The 19,877-nt window shown below is 36.1% G+C and overlaps 1 protein-coding gene across 1 annotated transcript in view; it reads right to left on the bottom strand.

Moving 5' to 3' along the window:
- MALRD1 (MAM and LDL receptor class A domain containing 1) overlaps positions 1–19,877 on the bottom strand; it is a 694,454-nt gene that overhangs the window by 47,440 nt on the left and 627,137 nt on the right. Inside the window, exons 37-38 of the mRNA XM_057498267.1 lie at positions 10,294–10,373; positions 10,102–10,198 (exon numbers count right to left, since the gene is read on the bottom strand). Of these exons, the coding sequence (XP_057354250.1) occupies positions 10,102–10,198; positions 10,294–10,373 (177 nt within the window). The remainder of the gene's footprint in view (positions 1–10,101; positions 10,199–10,293; positions 10,374–19,877) is intronic.

Raw genomic sequence — 19,877 nt, 5'->3', positions numbered from 1 at the left:
AACATGTACACAAATGCATAAGGAGCAGTCTGGACTTAGTATTTGTGACTTTTTTCCCCTAGATTACAAACTCTAAGTAAAATCCTGGTTTTGTGCTAAATGTACACATGGATTAGAATTCTCCAGAGGGGAAAAAACCTATAAGATAGGTACGTAGATATCCTGTTGTTTCTCTGTGTGTGAACATACACACACATACATTAAAATATTTAACGATATATGTGTGTATATAAAGATATATATCTTTATGAACACATAGATAAAAATGGATTAATGCTATATATTGTATATCAGTATGTCTTAATTTAACATATAAGTCTATCTTAGAGGGTGGGTCCAAGATGGCCCCTTAGAAAGATCCTGAACCCACCACCTTCCATATATACACAGACCTCTTATCCTGGTGAAGAACTGAGGCCTGAGTGAACACACTGTGAACAACAAGGGATAGAAATACCACAAAAGAAATGGCAGGAAATATGGAGATGCAGTAATGGAGGGAGGTTTCCCACCCCCACATGTGACTAAAGCAGATACACCTGCCCTGGGGCACAGAGGAAATGCTGCTGTGTGAAGAATTTAAAGGCCAACTACACCACACATGAAGGAAACCACTTTTCAGAACTAATACCTGCCAAATGGTGGGGAAACTACCAGAAGTCTTTCTGGGACCAGAAGTATTGGTGACTGACATCATTTGCATTACCCTTACACGTTGATAGTGCAGACAAGAGCAGGATGAGCACCACTGTTTACATTCCCCATACATACTGACAGTGTGGATGGGATCAGGTTAGAGTGCACATGCCAGCTTCTGACATAAGCAAGGCAGTCTCCAGGACCCTGCCTGCACCCAAATACACCTACCAGAGACCCAGCAGTCCTATCAAAGCAGCACTAGCAAGGCACCTATGTGGATTCACCCTTCCCATTCTCCTTCCATTCCCAGCTGCATGGTTAGCAGCATCCCATGTGCTACCAAACTGGGAGACCTCCAGAAGTACAGTCAATGCCAACCTGGCAGACTCATGATGGCACCACTCCAACCCTAGTACACACTTAGTACAGCCCTGGCTAGTGCCCACCTGTGCAACCACCAGACCAGGCATATCTATCCCTGCTCACCAGCCTGTGAGGCCCTAGCCCACTACCCATTGAACTGCCTTGACTGAACACTGTTGAGAACAGCTGCCCTTAAGCATAGTTTCCTCTGGCACCCAACATGGAAATCTCTGGACCACACAGTGGCCCATGCCCGCTTGGCCTCCAGCCAAAACCTCTAGGCACAGGCAGGCTGCCCAAAGGACATTCCTATACAAGGCCTTGTATTCAAGACTAGGAGAGGCAGCCCTTTTGCCTAACTTATAGAACAAACATAGAAAGTCAAACAAAATGAGGAGACAGAGGAATGTGCCTGAAAGAAAAGAACATGACAAAACTTCAGAAAAAGAACTAAATGAAACAGTTAAGCAATCCACCTGACAAAGAGTTTAAAGTTATGGTTATAAAGATGTTCACCAGACTTGAGAGAAGAGTGGATGAACTCAGTGAGAACCTCTCACAAACGATAGACAATATATAAAAACACCCATCAGAGATGAAGAATACAATAAATGAAATGGGTATACACTAGAGAGAATGAATCAGTGACCTGGAAGACAGGTTAAGGGGGCTGTGGCACAACATCAAACATCCTAATATTGGCATGATAGGAGTCCCAGGAGAGGAGAGGGGAGAAACGGGTGGAAAACTTGTTTGAAAAAAATCTAGCTGAAAAATTTCCTGACCTGGGGAACAAAACACAGAAATCCCCAAAGAAGATGAACCAAAGAGGTCCACACTAAGACACATAATAATAAAAATGTCGAAGATAAAACACAAAGAGAGAATCTGAAAAGCAATGAGTTGGCTACAAGGGAAACCCCATCAGGCTATCAGCTGAATTTTTCAGCAGAAACTCTACAGGCCAGAGGAAGTAGCATGAGCTATTCAAAGTGCTAAAATTAAGAAACTACAACCGGGAATATCTATCTTCCCTGAAAAGTTATCACTCAGAATTGAAGGAGAGACAAAGAACTCTTCAGATAAACAGAGGTATAAAATGAGGGTATCATATGCCCTCATTTCAAACTATACTATAAAGCTACAATAATCAAAACAGTAATGTGAAGGCATAAGAACAGATATGTAGACCAATGAAACAGATAAAAAACCCAGAAGTAAAATAATGCCTATATGGTTGATTGATATGTGATGAAGGAAGCAAGAATATACAATGGGTAAAAGACAGTCTCTTCAAGGAATGGTGCTGGGAAAATGGGACAGCTACAGGCAAGATTAATGAAACAGGATCACTGACCTACACCACACACAAAAGTAAACTCAAAATGCATTAATAACTTAAATATAAGACATGAAACCATAAAACTGCTAGAAGAAAGTATAGGTAGTATAATCTTAAACATCAGCATTAGTAACTTTTTTCTGGATATATCTCTCTAGGCAAGGGAATCAAAAGAAAGATAAACACATTGGATTACATCAAACTAAAAGCTTCTGCACAGTAAAAGTAACTATCAGCAGAATTAAAAGGCATCCTCCTGTATGGCAGAATGTATTTGCAAATGTCCAAAATATATGAAGAACTAATACAACTTAACCCAAGAAAAACAAATATGTGGAGACTCAAAAGGAGTGTGATCCAGTGAACCCCTTCTGGCACTAAAAGAATATCATGTGAGGCTATTCATCATAAACCTTTCTTTTATGATTCGATTTCTGGGTCTTACCTTTCTGAAGAAGGGCTTTTCATCCCCAAGAGTGTACTTTTTTCCCTCCAATATTTTTTAATACTTTCATATTTATTTTACCAGTTCTTATGGAATTTGTTTAATGTTAAGATGACAGCCAAATGATAGCCAAATGTTTCCTAAATAGTATATTGAATGATCCATATTTTCCTAACTGATTTGAAGTAATATCTTTATCACAAAATTTCCTTCATATACCTAGATATGAAATGGGAAAAAGAGATGGAGAACTTTGTCAGCTTTGAATAATGGTATCAATATAAATTAATGGTTGTATGTGTGTATGGTGTAAGATTGTCATTCAGTTTCATTCTTTTGCATGTACCTGTCCAGTTTTCCCAACAGTGCTGACAAGACTGTCACCTTCACATTGTATATTCTTGTCTTGTTTTTCATATATTATGTTTGGACTTATTTCTGGGCTCCTTATTTCTGTTTCATTGATCTATGTATTTGTTTTAATGCCCACACCATACTATTTTGATTATTGTAGCTTGTAGAATAGTTTGAAATCATGGTGTGTGATGTCTTCAGCTTTGTTCCTCTGTTTCAAGATCGTTTTGACTATTTAGGGTCTTCTGTGGTTTGGTACAAAGTTTAGAATTATTCTACTTCTAAAAGTGCCACTGGAATTTTGATAGGGATTGTACTGAAGTTGTAGATTGCTAGACCTGATTTTTAAAGTAACCTTTAGCCACAGGGTGGGGATTGGGGGGAGAGAGGCAGAGGAGAAACATGCTATGGTCAGAAGAACAAAGAGTGACAGCAGAATCTTCATAAAAACCTTTGCAAGAAAGCAGATAATGGAGCAATATTTTAGAAACACTTTTAAAAAAAAATACCAGTCTAGAATTCTATAACCAGAGAAAATGTCTTTCAAAATTGAGGGTGAAGTAAAGAAATGTCAAATTAGTGAAATCAGCAATAACTAATCACGAATAGAGCTTCACTAGAGGAAGTGTTTAAAACAATTCTTTAAATAAAAGGAAAATGTTCCCATATGGAAATTTGGATATAAACAAAGGAATGAAGAAAATAAGACATGGCAAATATATGAAAGGTATTTTTTCTTTTTTAGTGTCTTTAAAAGATAACTGAGTTTAAAGCAGAAATAGTAACAGTGTATTTTAGGGCTATAACATATGACATAACATATAAGTGAAATACACAACAGCAGTAATACAATAGACAAAGAGGAAATAAAATCTGTTGAAAGATTATTTTACTGTATGTGAAGTAATACTGTATTAGCTAGACTGTGATAAGTGGTTGCTCTAGGGTTTACAATATACATCTTAAAAAAATGAAGAGGGGTATAACTAAAAAGAAAATCATGGGGCTAAAATTATATTATAAAAAATAATCAAAAGAAAATAAAGAAACAAAGAATGGGTGGTATATTTAGAAATGATAGAAAGATGGAAGATTTAAATCTAGCTATATGAATAATTAAATATAACTGCCTAAACACTGTAATTAAAAGGCAGAGATTATTGCATTGGATCAATAAAAAATCAGGACCCAACAATATTTTGCCCACAAGAAACTGACATTAACTATAAAGGCACAGATAGGTTAAAAGCTAAAATATAAAGATGTGCCAAGCAAAAATTAATAGATAACTGGAGTGGCTATATTAATAACCTGCAAAGTAGAAGAGAGGAAAAAGAATGTTACCATGAATAAATTAAGCCTTTTATCCTTATGAAATGTACCACTTTATCAATAAAATACAATAATCCTAGATTTGTGTACACCTAATAATAGAGTTTTAAATTACATGAAGGAAAAACTAATAGAACTGAAAGGATAAATTGAAAAAATCTCCATGATTGCTGGAGATTTCAACATGCTAAGCAGTTATAAAGAAATAAAGAAGTCAATATGGTGGGGATACTGAAGACTAGACCAACAGTCCTTTCTCAACCAACATGCCCAAATTGGCATTTACACAACATTCTACCACAAGACAGGAGAATACACATTCAAGTGCACATGAAAATAGATCAAGATCATATTCTGGGTCATAAGTTTCAAATTTAAAAGAATGAAATCAAAGTATATTTTCAGAGGACCATGGAATTTTATTAGAAATTAGTAACAGATATGCAGAAAAATCCCTCAAATATTTGGGAATTACACTTATAAATAATCCATGGATCAAAGAAAAAAATTACAAATGGTATTAGAAATACCTTGAATTAAATTAAAGGAAAAACATAACATATTAAAATTGGTGGGATATGGGTTAAATAGTATTTACAGGGAATGGCAAATTGAACCTAAGTATGCAAAAAGAAAGAAATAGTAAAGACAACAGTGAATATCAGTATAAATTAGTACACATAAAGTAGAAAAACAGTAAGAAGTATTTTATGATTGATAAAATTGTTAAACATCTTGTCAAAATAATCAAGTAAAAAAGGCAAGACAAAAAAATTTCTAGTATCAGGAAAAAAGGAGAGGCATCTCTTGCTTTTGTAGCTATTACAGGAAATAAGGGATTCTATTAACAAATTTTTGCCAATAAATTTTGCAAATGAAGAAGAGCTTCATTGAAAGATACACATGACCAAAGGTTAGTCCAAAGGAAATATGTTACCTGAATGGCCCTCTATCTAATAAGAAATTGAATGCATGGCTAAAAAAAATCTTGTCACAAAGATGACTACAGGCCTAGAAAACTAATGTTACCCAAATTATTTTCCTTCTGATTTTTTTTCAAATGCCTAAGTTTGGAAAGATTGTTGGAGACATGGAAATGTCCTCATGACTGGAAATATAAAGGAAGAAAGAAATCCTGAGCCAAGAGCAATATTTTCGCAGCCTAGGGGCCTAAGAGTAATGGATTGTGCATCCCAGAGCAGGGGGCCACCCATGCTAAGTCCTGGTTAATAGTGAGGCACAAATCTTCAGTGTGTACCTATAAGGGGACAATGGACCTCTCTGGGTACCTTGTGTAGACTAGTGATTGGAGGACCAGTCTGGTGCCATCCAAAGCTTTTAAATTTTGTTACAAGCCCTAGAAACATTGATATAATCCTACAGTGGCTGAAGTGTACACTCCACAAATCCAGCAAGAACAGATCCCCCCAAAAAAAGAGCTATTAAAAGAAAACAGTACGTCTTGTACACTTGAAATTATAGGCTGAGAGACATACCCTCTACAGAAATACAAAAAGGAAACGACTTCAAAAAGAAGGCATCAGTATAAAGAAAAGCAATATACATGGTTATTCATTAAGCTTTGATGACAAACACTATCTCAAAGATAGAAAAAATGGTCTGGCACAGATTACACCAGAGAAGCAGAAAAAATATTTTGTTTGCCATGATGTAGCTTGTATCCACATGTTTGTGTTTCTTGAAATTTGCTACCTTGCTCATCTGCTGTTATTTACATGGATGAAGATAGAAATAAACTATTAAATGGAAAGTGTACTGCTTTTATAGAATAATGCGGATGTCAGGTGAGAACAACTACTCTGTTGTTAGAGCTATGCATAAACTATAACTCTGGCTGCAAATTTGCTCAATAACAAAGATTTCTCCATGATTTCTGCAAATTCCAGGAAACATGTGTTTTATTGCCACCCTGGTCCACTGAACATCCATCTCGCCAGCATCTCACCTATTCTCTTTCTGTCATATACTCTGTTACTAGCATTTTGCTGAGTCAAAAGCCTTACTCAGTATAGGGAGAAATTATGACAGTTCTTTAGAAGCAAAAGAAAAGAGGCAAATAGCATTCTTTTCTGATTCACTAACTATGAAATAAATATTCTCTTCCTCCATTCCTCACAAGGGGCCAGTAAGCAATAAACATGTTCCTACTCCTTAGTATCGCTGTCTAAAAAAATTATCACACTCAACAATTGTTGAGACCCACACCATCTGGCAAATATTGTACCATCTTTCCTCCCTTGCCCACAGACTCCCAACTGCCTCCACCCCAATTCTAGACATACCAGGAGATTTCATATAAATATCCCTTCTAATGTGCTAGTCTTAGTTCTTCAGTCATTTTTGTGGTTGCAGTCCAGTTTTGTATTTAAAACTTTGGCGACACACACCAGGAGGTATCAAAAGACTGAGAACAGTACTAAATAAACCAGCAAGTTCAAGGCCTTCATGAGTACTGTGTATCAGTCTCATCCATCCACAGCTGGCACACTCCTCAGAAGTAGAAGGCTATTTGAGTAGAACAGTGTCTTGTTCTGACTGATTTATACACATTGCACATCTACAGTTCCCAATGTCAGCTGCATCCTCAGTGCATGTCCGCGATCTTACTTCCTGCGCCTACTCATCTCGTTCCACCGCGGCCTCCTCACTCTCTATAAGCCTCCTAACTGCTCTGGCCTTAAGTCCTCAGCTAGAACTTTGTTCTCATTCACAGAGAATATGGAGCCTTTCAAGCATGAATCTACTTCCCACAGAATGGTTTGTTTTCACACCCACACATACCTGCTTCACCCTACTCCTCCCTTAAAGGAAGAGGTGGCCCTCTTCCAAGATTAATCCCACCTCCTGTGCTTGGAATCACTTCCCCATCTCCTCAGACATATTACTTCTCTAATATTTCCTCTTTTTCCCATGTCTTCAGTCTCTCCCTTTCCGCTGGCTTTCTTCCTTTAAATAAACAAATGTGCTCACATGTCTTAAATTCGAGGGGTGGGGGAAAACTAAATCCTTCCTTTCATAGCAACCTTTCTTCATCTTTATTTACTTACTGTTTTTCCATTGGAGACATTAATGGGCATTTCTGAATATTAAGAAATATGTTTTTACTGCAGAACTTTTAAATTAGAATTATACACAACCTGCTTTAATATTCCCTAATATGGTTACACATATTAAATGTCTCAAGCTCAGCACTAAGCCCTTATAAAAGGAAAGAGGCCAGTTTGTTGGGACCTGGGAACAAAGAACTGACACCGATAGAGCTACCATCCCCGTCTTCCTGCCCCCTCCCTCCTCTATGTCCAAAGTCCAACACTGTCATCATCTGACTATTCTTCATTTCAAAGTGTGGCTAGTGGCAGCTGAGGATTTTAACGGCTCCTTCTGGTCAATGTCCTGACACCATATTCTGAACACCCCAGTTTTTGTGAGGAAAGGAGGTCACAGGGTAAAAGTGAGTAAGATGGATGCATGCAACATTTAAAACATGCTCCCACCCACTAACTTCAGGACATCCCACCTAAAGCTATCACAGCTTTAACTGGGTTATCTCCTCTTAAACTAAGAGGAATTGGAGGTGGTAATAATCATTGGTTTAATTACTTTATTACCCATTTTACCAGGTAAAATAGTCATATTTAGGAATCAAAACATTCTTTTGGTTAAGTCTCACAGACCTATGCAAAGTTACATCTCTCTCTGACCACCACTGGGAAAAGTTTTCAACTTGTAAGGGCTCATGGAGTTAGACTGGACCCACTCTGGTAATTCAGGATAATCTCCCATTTTAAAGTACTTAACCTTGATCACATTTACAAAATCTCTTTATCCATATGAAGTAACATGGGTACAGGTTCTGGAGACTAGGATGTGGACATCTTTGGAGGGTCATGATTCTGCCCTCCACAAATGATCCATTTTAGACGGTCAGTAACTGAATCTCTTGACATAATTCTTTATAAGTGTGAGAGAGTAACACACTGGGTTTGGGTCACTAGTATGAACTGTTATATCAGTGCTCACATGTTGAATCCATATAGGGCTAAAGCTAAGAGGACTTGTTCCATCTATTCAAGCTGTCATTCCAGAAGTAAACTCTAATCTATTCACTGTGAGACAAGAACAGATACGTAGATCAATGGAATAGAATAGAGAGCCCAGAAATAAACCCATGCTTATATGATCAATTAATGCATGACAAAGGAGGCAAAAATGTAAAACAGGGAGAAGACAGTCTCCAATAAAATGCTGGGAAAACTGGATAGCCACATGAAAAAAAATGAAACTGATCACTGTCTTACATGGTACACAAAAATAGACTCAAAATAGATTAACGACCTAAATATAAGACCTGAAACCATAAAACTTCCAAAAGAAAAACACAGACAGTATACTCTTGAACACTGACATTAGTTATTTTTTTCTGAATATGTCTCCTCAGGCATGGGAAGGTAATAAAAGCAAAAATAAATAAATAGACCCACACCAAACTAAAAATCTTCTGCACAGCAAAGGTAATCATCAACACAATATAAAGGCAACCTACTGCATGGGATAATACATTTGGATAATACATTTGCAAATGATATACCTGGTAAAGGGCTAATAATACACAAAATATGTAAATAACTCCTACAAATCACCAGCAAAAAAAACCAACTCAATTAGAAAAACAGGCAGAGGACTTGAATAGATATTTTTCCAGAGAAGGCATACATATGGCCAGCAGACACATGAAAAGATGCTCCATGTCACTAATTATCAGGGAAATGCAAACCAAAACCACAATGACATATCACCTAACACCAGGCAGAGTGCTTGATACCCACAAGACAAGATATAACAAGTGTTGGAGAGGATGTGGAGGAAAGGGAACCCTTGTACCTTGCTGGTGGGATTGCAACTTGGTGAAACCACTGTGGGAAGCAGGATAGTGTCTCAAGAAACTAAAAACAGAAATGCTGAATGACCCAGCAATTCCACTTCTGGGAATTTATCCAGAGAGAACAGAATCACTAACCTGAAAAGATATATCCACTCCTATGTTTATCACAGCATTGTTCACAACATGTGTCCATTGACAAATGAATGGATAAAAAGGATGTGGTACATACATACAATAGAAGATGACTCAGCCATAAAAAAAAGAATATAATCTTGCATGGACCTAAAGGGTGTTATGCTAGGTGAATAAGTCAGACAAAGACAAATACCATGGTTTCATTTGTATGTGAAATAGGTGAAGGGAAAAGAACTAGTGAGGTTTGCTGTATGCTTCTGACAGTTACATGAGTATACACACATGCTAAAGTTAATCAAGCTGTAGACTAATATTCGTGCATTTTGTATGGACCTCAATATAAAAAAAAAGAATAGGTGTGTATGCACATAACAAAAATGCTAACATAATATGAAAACAAACTTAAGGCTTTTTTACTAAGAAGGGTGAAAGCTCCAGCTTTCTGCCTAGAAAAATAAATCCGTACAGAATGGAAACATCAACTTAACCTGCATGTATAATAGGATGAAAGGACCTATAGCAAGTGAAATGTTTCAGAAAATTGTCCTGCATAGTGTATTGTATTCAGCAATCAAAGGCATCACTTACCTTACTGGCACTTTCCTGTTCCCCAGAAAACACATGACTGCGACTGCAATATGAATCATCAGGAAAACTAATCCAATACCCAGGAAAGTCCATATGTCTGGAATTTTAAACCAATGAAAATGATAAATATCCAGTGAAACATATTAGAGACCCAAAAATCAAGAGATTTATTTAAGTCACAATGTCACCTACTATTCTCAGTGTATGTGGTATCTGCGGTAGGTAGGTTAACCTTGATGTGGCATCGATTTCCTTTCCATCCTGGTTCACATCTGGAAATGAGATAAAATGTGAAACATATGTTAGCAGTATTGTTGTGGAATAAAATGATGGTCAATAAACAGTCACACCAGGAATGTGGGTAACTTTGATAAGAAACCAAAAGTGTTAAACCAAAGCAAAAACAAAAATAAATTTTATCTTCACATTATTGTGTAAGAGATCTATTTTCAAAATTTATCCCCTTCTTGATTTTCATCTATAAAGTAGGAATTTGGTTTCCATGTGCTCCTTGCTTGTTTTCAAAACTGACTCACTTTCCACCAGAGTCCAGCATTATTTTACTTTACTTGAGTCATCAGTTGTTTCAAACCCAAAGCCAGCACATTTTCTAGTATTGAACAGACTTGGAAGTTCTTTCATCTATCGATAGAGAATATTCAAATTACAGATTAACATAAATATTAATCAGAGAGTATATTTTTCACTACAAAGGGATGGATGATCCTTCAAGTACATAGATTTGGAATCAGATTAATAACCTCATGGGATTAATGGCAATCCTACTAGTATTTGATAACCTTTGCTTTATTTAGGGACACAGACATGATGAAACTTGTAATGACACTGTAAGCATCCCCTTTGATTTGGATGGCTTCAGAAAGTTCAGAAGTGGGGACTAGCTTGTGCCTCAAAGGAAAATAAGTTTCTTCTTAAGCAGTAAACATGTCAGAATTTTTCTGGTACAATATGTGTTTGCATATAAGTCTGGAAGTTTACATACACATTCCTGTTTTTCAGAAAAAAACAGGATACAATTAGGTATTGGGTTGAATTTCCTGCCAAGTTTGTGGTACATGCTATAAAATGGGATCAAAAACTAGCTTTTAAATATGTGTGCTTAAAAGCAATGCTTCTTCAGCACAGTTACTGTATTTTCTCACTTTCTCTATTGAATTCGAAAATTTGAATGCTACCTAGCAATTCCTTCACAAAAGCAGCAGCTTCTTTAAAAATAAAATGGTTAACGTTCAAGAAGGTCCATAAGAATGCCTTCTTTCCTTATTAAATATTCTTTAAAAAGTAGAAATCTAAGGCAATTTGATAGTTTATATGTGTCTGAAATTCAAATCACAGTAAATCATTGATTAGAACATTTTTTATTCTCACAACCTGTAAGATGTATTCCTGTTTGTTCCTCAGTTGGCTATGAGTCTACGTGTCAGTCTTTCACATGTGCGCACACTGGTATGGCCTAGAGACAGGGGACACTACTTCACTCTGGGTTATTTTATTTTGTCTCTTTTAGATTTTGAAGGTGCCACTTTACTGGTACCAGGATTACTGCCATCTTCACCTTGTAGGCATCTGAATGTGCCTAATAAGATAAATTCCAATAGAAAGTACCTTGGAATACCAGTTAAAAAAAATAATGGGAGAAAATCCAAACCATAAGGAGAAATGGTATGAATGCAATCTATCTACTCATCTATTTATCTGTCTTCCATTTAGATATGTATATGCATTTATATATTTATATATATAAAACCTGGTGATAAAAAAATAGAATACTGAGTGGCCTTTTCTTTTGACAGTTCTTTGTGCAGGGTACACTCAAATATACTGAAAAATTTTGTTGTTGTAAAGATAAAGCCAGGCAATTTGTTTAGCTGATGAAAGTTTATCCCATAAGTACATAGAACATGAAATAATCTTCCTTCCAATAGGTATAAATACATATACCTGAATTTTTACTTTTTTTTTTTGAAGGACACTTATGTTACAGAATAGATCAAAGTGATATAATCACATCACCTAACATGAGAAAAGGAATGAAATGGGACATACTTAAGCGTCCAAGTTAGTTTCAAAATATGCTGGATTTTTGTCACTTTGGCTGGCTAAGGAAATTTTGAATTTAAAAGGTATGCATGAGAATTTGAGTTAGATACTTATATATTACAAAGTTCTTTGAAGTAGTTAATTATTTTAGAGGAAACAGTATACTACCCCAGAAAGGTCCCATGTACAAATATTTCATCAGTCTGCCCTCCTGAAACAGTGTATTTTCTGTACATGTTTTCAAGAGGGTTTTCTTTTGTGAACATTAACAGATTTCAATTAATTTTGAAAAATGAGTAGAAATCACTGAAATTTAAAAATTACAGTGAAATCTGATTTTAAAACCTATAAACAATAAATCTGAGTATGTAAAGGAATCAAGTGTTCCTTGACGTAAACATTATACAATCTCCTCACTGGATCCTCAAATCGCTGCTTCCTTCTCAATCATTTGATATTTATCAGATTAAAAACAATACATGCTTAAACTAATAAGTGAAATTATATACAAATAAAACACAACCTTCATTCCCATGGGCAACTCCATCCTCCTGATGTAACTAATACAAACAGCCAGCCCTTTCCACCTTCTCACAGAACACACCACACACACACACACACACACACACACACACACACACACACACGTATAAGTGGATGTTGTGTGTGTGTTCACTATAATAGAATAATCTGCATCTCTGATTGACTTCTGCTTTCAGCAATGCCTGACGGACTTCCTTAATGTGAGGTGTCCATACAAACAACCCATATAGATAGTTAAACCCATATCATGTACACACATTTTAGTTCCATCTTTCTGTTGTTATTGCTGTTTTCTTCCCTCTCTGTCCTCACCCAGTATGCAGTGTAGGTGGGGAGAAAATGCTCCTTCCCTTCTCTCTACCAAATGACAGACATTTCTATACTTTGTTTGGGACTGACCCCCAATCTGATTTCTAGGGTCATCCCATTCCTCTAGTGCAGCGTTTTGCCTCAGGACCCTGTGCACGACCACGTGACATTCCTGATCAGCAAGGGATGGTTTACAGACATGGACGTAAGCTTGTCCACTAAGAATTTTGTTACCCAGGTGTACATTTTGATGTATATTTGTGTTAAGAGACATCTTCTCCCCGAATCTGATGTGAAAAAGGAAGCATGTAGCCTCGTTAAGCTCAGGCAGTCCTCTTGTTACCATTTTGCTATGAGAAATGGAGGAACAACCTTAATGGCATTGCAAGCCTGCTCTGCATTTAGACTTTTAGTTACATGAGTCAATAAATTTCCTTTTTCATTTGAGCCAGATTGAGGTGGGTCTTCTATTATGAGTACACACACAACTTCAGTTTTTCTATTCTTCCATTTTGATATCTGATGTTATCCTTATTCATTCAATAATCTGTTATTCATAAACTATTAATTGACTGTCAACTATATACAAGGTACTCTACTAGATATATAAAGGATGGACAAGACACATCTGGAAATTTGTAAGGGCATAAACTGACCATAAAAAACATGTTTAAGAATTTAAGATACAAAGTAGAAAATACAATATATGAAATATAAGAAAGGTAAAAAAATGCTGAAGGAGAGGATTAAAGAATTGCTTTTAAGAATCATTATTCTTCCAGACCCAGAAAGTGAAAAATGTACACTTTCAACTAGAAATTTATGGAACAGATGATATATTAAATTACATTTATTCCAACGAATGAAGTGTTTATGTAAATATTATATAATAATATTTCAGAAAAATTGGTCATTCAAGTATATAGAAATCATCTGTAACTGATGGGTTTTGAAAAGTTATGTTCAAATTGTTCATGTTATCCTAAACTAACCTAGATTTCCCAATTCTTCACTACAATATGTTTTTCCAGCCATACTTACTCTAACTTGTAGTTTTTAATGATGTAGAAGGGAAACCCTTTCAGAAGCAGTATTCATTTGGGATATATTCCAGTTTATATTTATAATTTAGCATACAGTGATAACTTGGTTTTCTTTTCATTAGGCATTTTTATAACAACATGATTATTAAATTCACATATATCATTTTTGTTTATAGGAGCCAGTGCCATTCTATATTTACATTCCATGCTTCAGAAAACTGCAATATATAAAGCCCACTAAGGAATTATGCATTGAATTCTTGTTGTGTACTAAACAATATTATATGTGCTTTAATATACTATTTGTATTACACCAATGTTACAAGATAGGAATTATTTCCCCATTTCATAGTTAGGAAATAAAGGCACAGAGAGGGTGCACTCTAAGTACATTTTTAAATAGTGTCCCTTTGGCTCCTCAGGAGATGCTCTATTCACTACATGGTTTTCCTTCCCATAGTCTCCCTAAAGTTGGAGTATAGTTGTTTATAATCATAGTTAACTTTTCAGTTGTTCTGTGCTAGGAGAGAAATACTAGGAGAAATTTCTGGTCTTAATGGTCTGGAAATGTTCATTTATCACATTAAGCTTTACCCAGGAAACATCTCTAGCTATAGACACAAATGTGGTGATAGGAAAAGAGTAATAGAGTCAGTATGAATGGATTTGGGGCTAGACTCCACCACTTTCTAGCTAGGTGGCTTTGATAAAGTCAAATAATTTCAGTTTCCTGTTATAAGCAGTGGTAATTAAAACTTGCCTCTAATCAGAGAACGTGTATGAGAATTAAATAAAGCAAAGTACACGAAAGTACACTGCTAATAAACTATGTCAAGCTGTTCAGTACGCATTCTTTTGCTTTGCGATCTAAGTCCTAGTCCTGACTGTTGCTCCTGACCTTATGCCCACATGGTCTAATAGCCTGGCCCTCCAGTGACCTGGCATTAGACAACTTCCCTATATCCCACCCTTGCCTGAACATATAGGTTAGGACTTAGGAATCAGTGAAAGCCACTGCCACAGCTTCTCTTTTCATGGCTTATTAATTATGCCATTTAAAAACCACTTTTATATTTGAATATACCCAGGGATTCTTAATCCAGTTACAAAGGTAGGGGAAGAAAAGGCAGATGTTGAAGATGCTTACTGCCTGCGATGTACATTTCTCACCCCCACACCCTCTGTTTCTACTCATCCAAAGTATTCCAAGGGAGAGGAAAACAGTGCTGTCCAACTTAGCATGAAAGCATCAGCTCAGGCCAAGTGTTTCCTGGGCCGTGTGCTGAGCCTGTGCCAGCAGAAGGGGAGCGGGATAGCTGAGGTTACCCATTACTGAGCCATCCTTACTGTCAAGGGTGAATTCATGTTAACAGAAAATGAGAAAGCAGGAGAAGCCACTAAATAATCTCTGAGCCACAAAGCACTGATTTCTACACTGAGTACCAGTGATTAATTTGCTTGGACTAATTTTATCCATGACTAATTAGTACCAACATATTTTATAACAGTTAGAAGTATTAGGCAGAATCCACCTGAAAGAGAAAGATAAACGTCCCACTCCATCCATGCATAAGAGCCTGTTTTCTTAACACAAACAGAAAAAAGGGAGAAATAAAATGTAATTAGATTATTTGAGCCAGAGCCAACACCCTAATCTTTCCCTAATTTGAACAAGTCTTCTGCTATTAGCAGCTTATAAGCGAGGTGTTATGAAATAACTTATTTCTGGGTGCTTTTGGTAGCACACATTCATTACTCACTAACACCTGGAACGAAAGCTCCTCCTGTATCTGTACTGTCGTGTGTGTGCCGGCCCTGCTCATCTGGCTTACTGCCAGGAAGAAACAAATGAGGAGCCACACATTTTCTAAGAATGTGTTCGTGGAGTGATTTGGTGGGAACGAGCAGAGGGTTTACTCTGGTTTTTAAAGTTATTTGAATTGTTTAAGTCTAAAGTAATAAAGGGCCAAATTAAGTGTAATGTAGAGGCACAGTTATTTCATAAAAGTACTGATTGTGCATATTCAAGTTTACAAGAGGTTATAAATGTAAATCAGCTGACCTGATCCAATACATTTCCTTGATTTCACTGAGAATGCATTTGCTTGCATTTGTCCTAATAATCATGAAACTAAAGGGATTTTTATTTGTCCTATTTTCAAATAGGATATTCCAAGCATCAGAAAGAGATAAGAATCTTATGTTAAAAATACATACAGATTAAAAACAATATCTGAATTCCTGTATCCACTCCTCTACTTCATCATCTCCACTACCAAAGTGCCATCAATTTACCTCCTAAATATTTCTTAATATGTGTCCCCTGTCCCATCCTGCTTCAGCCATGTGGACAGAGTCCTTTATCCCTCTAGTATTGCAACAGGCTGCTCCTACCTGAATTTCCTGTCTCTAGACTGATGTCACATCATACAACTTCCCAGAGTCAAATCTTTTACTACTTTTTTACAACTCTCAGAATCATGTCCAGAAGAAGCAGTTTTATACAAAGGCTCTTTTCTGATAACACCTCTTGATGGCACAGCTGGTTTGATCTCAACTCTCCTTTGGCTTACAAACCAATTACTCTTTATTTGAAGCCCCTTCACCTTACACACTTGTAGAACTTTCCAGGACATCCATTTTCATGAGCCAGAAGATGGCTTCACTCCTTATTAATCTGGCTAACTCATATTTACCAAAGAACACAGACCAAAAATCATTTACCACTGGATGCCTTCCTTTGTGCCCCTGCCTGTAAGTGTACCACCTGTGACTCAGTAGTACCCTGCAAACTCCTATGGCAGCACTCACGACATAGTACTATAATGGTGGGTTTCCCTGTAGACCTTTCCAGACTATACATTATCATAGGGAAAAACTATACATGTTACACTTTTGCCTGCTTCACTTAGCACAATCACACTCATAGATATTTGCTGAAAATACTCATTATTATCATAATAATAGTATTTAACATGTAGGTAAAGTGTTACAGTTATTAAAGCACCCTTATTTTGTATATATAGTTTCTTGTTTGATCATTAGAATAGTTATTTACAACTTGAACAAATTAGAATCACCTGGAAGGTTTGTAGAAAACAAAGATTGCTGGGCCCATCCTCAGAGTTTGATTCAGTAGGTCTGGGGTAACCCAAGAATTTCATTTCTAACAATTTCTCAGTGATACTGACTCTGCTAGGTTGGGGCCCTGCTGTGAGAACCACTGTCTTGGAATATCCCTTTGAGGTCAACCTAAGTGTTATTACCCCCAATTTGCGAGAGGAAATTGAAGCTCAGAGAGCACTGACTTTATAAATGGTGAATTCAGATCCTGGGAGCTGCTTAACTTGTGTTCTTGTCTTTGTACCACATGATATTTGTGAAATATATACTGTATTCCACTTATTCACAAAAGCAGTTTATATATTATCAGATTTTGTCCTGAGGGGATGATAATTTGAAAATCAAGTCACATTCTCCTATATGGTTTTTATTCCACTTTCCACTTGAATTGGTAGTCAAGTTGCAGACTGCAAATGTAGGAAGGAAGCACATACACACATTATTTTAAATTATTACAGTACCATAGAAATGCCTTTAATTCCTTCAGAGTAGAAATAAAACAGATAAAAAGTTTGCTTTTGTTTTCCTTCTGTTCAAACAGGTTGATGTGGTGTTGTAGATGGTGTAATATTAAAATAAAAAACAAACAAACAAAACCCAGAAAATTCCTGAAGTTGATGTTTGGGTTTTCTACTTCTAATTTTTTTTTCCAGTTGTTCTGAAGCAATACTTCCCTGGAGTTGAATGGGGGGTTGGGAGGAAGATGGAGAGAGAGCAAGAAAACTAAATCAGTCACAAACTGGGTGATTAAAAACGGGTTTCAGTGAAATAAAGACTAGACTTGTTTTCAAATAAAGAAGGTTAAAGGCATTGCACTTTTCCTGTGGAGTATAGTACTACCAAGAAATAGGTTTTTGAAATGTTTCTACTGTCATCATATGAAGTATGAAAGAATTTTCCTTTAAAATGTAGGTTCTGACTTAGTTTCAGCAAGACCTTATTCACTTTCTTCTCCATCACATTGAAATATGCACAAGTACACATATATAAGCACAAACAGTAAGGCTGAAATTTAGAAAGAACAACCAATGAATTGCTGAGCTCTGGAGGAAGCTCCCACTAACCCCAGGACCCACAGAGACCAGGCTGAGACTCAAGGGATGTCTGAGACTCCTGTGAACCTTATGGTAAAAGAACAAAGCCCTTTACTTGCTCAGTGCAAAACAAAAGAATCCTCTAATGATGTCCCATCAAACTGAGCAAAAGGTCTATACTGTACACTCAACATGCATGTGAGTAATTATTGAGCACCTTCTGTTTGCCAGGCCTTCTTCTCAGTTCGTCACAAATAGTCCATATGCTGTCTGGCCACCAAAATCACTTGCTCACAGTGTGGCTGTGCTCTTTCCCCAACACACTAAACTTGTTCCTGCCTCAGGAACTTCACATTTTCTGCTGCTACTGGCAGATAAGCAGTTTGCTCAAATCTTGGCCTAGCTTACACTTTCATGGAATTGTGATCTTGGCTCAAATTATACACTCCTGGAGAGATTTTAGTCAGCAAGTCTGTCTAAAATACACCATTGCTGTCATCCCCTCCCCAACTCTTTCTCACAATCTGCATACCCTATTTTTCTTCAATACATGCTACCCAAATTTATGCACCATGTACGTGCATCTATAGCACATATGTACATGTATTTAAAATATATTTGTAAAAATACTGATTTGTAAATATATTTAATTAAATACTATATATAAAATAAATTTACATGTTATATGTATATACATATACATTAAATTATATGAACAAACACTTGAAAACCTTAATGGGAATGAATGATTTTACAATGCTAATATAAATTATAAAATAAAATTAATATAACCAGTAGAAATTCCTAACATATATGATATTGAAAAAGCCTTAAAAATGCTTCAAGACCAGGTTATTTTGCTATTTTGTTCCTTCAAAGTTTCAAAAATATGCTTCACATGCTTTACACACTTTTAATGCTGTTTCAGAAAATAAAACGCTTCCTAATTTATTTCAGGGAGCTAATTGCCTGATAACAAAACCTCAAAAAATATTATGTACAGAAGAAAACTTGGAAACAGTGTCACTTCTAGATGCCAAAATCCTAAATAAATTACTAGCAATCTGAATACAAGAGTTTATTGTTCTGTAGGATTCATTAAAAACTGCCTCTTCGTTGGGTATGTAATTGTAACTGAGGAGGAAAAGACAAATCAGCCTTATAAGGAGCAGGGGTCTTATGAAATATAAGTAGAAATATAGTAGAAAACCTGTTGCTCTAAATTATCAACACATTCTTCCTAATAATGCTTCTACCTCTAAATCATTATACTGCTGAATTCTCTCAAGCTCATAATAAATAATCTTTATGTTATGTTAACTCTTCTAAACATATAAAATGGGCAACAACAATAAAACTACTTTATTATTAATGAAAAACCTCCTAACTTATTTCCAGGCCTATATCAATTTATACTGGTGAAATCTCCCAAAATGTTAATAAACAGATCATTACCAGATTCTATATACCCCTCTAAACTTATGAAAATATGGTTTATTAATCTTTCACAAAGCTATGTTTCTCTGTTATGTAATCAAGTATAGAACATTCACAAAATCACAAATCATTCTCAGATATACAGATCTCCCAAAATAAAATACAGGAAAAATTTTCTATTAAGGAGTCTGCACAGTAGATAGAAGTATAAAAAGAACATATAAAT

Source organism: Manis pentadactyla, chromosome 3 (assembly GCF_030020395.1).
Source record: "Manis pentadactyla isolate mManPen7 chromosome 3, mManPen7.hap1, whole genome shotgun sequence".
Classification (NCBI taxonomy): Eukaryota; Metazoa; Chordata; class Mammalia; order Pholidota; family Manidae; genus Manis; species Manis pentadactyla.
The sequence above is the reverse complement of the archived record's forward strand: the minus strand, read 5'-3'. Positions and strand labels throughout refer to the sequence as shown.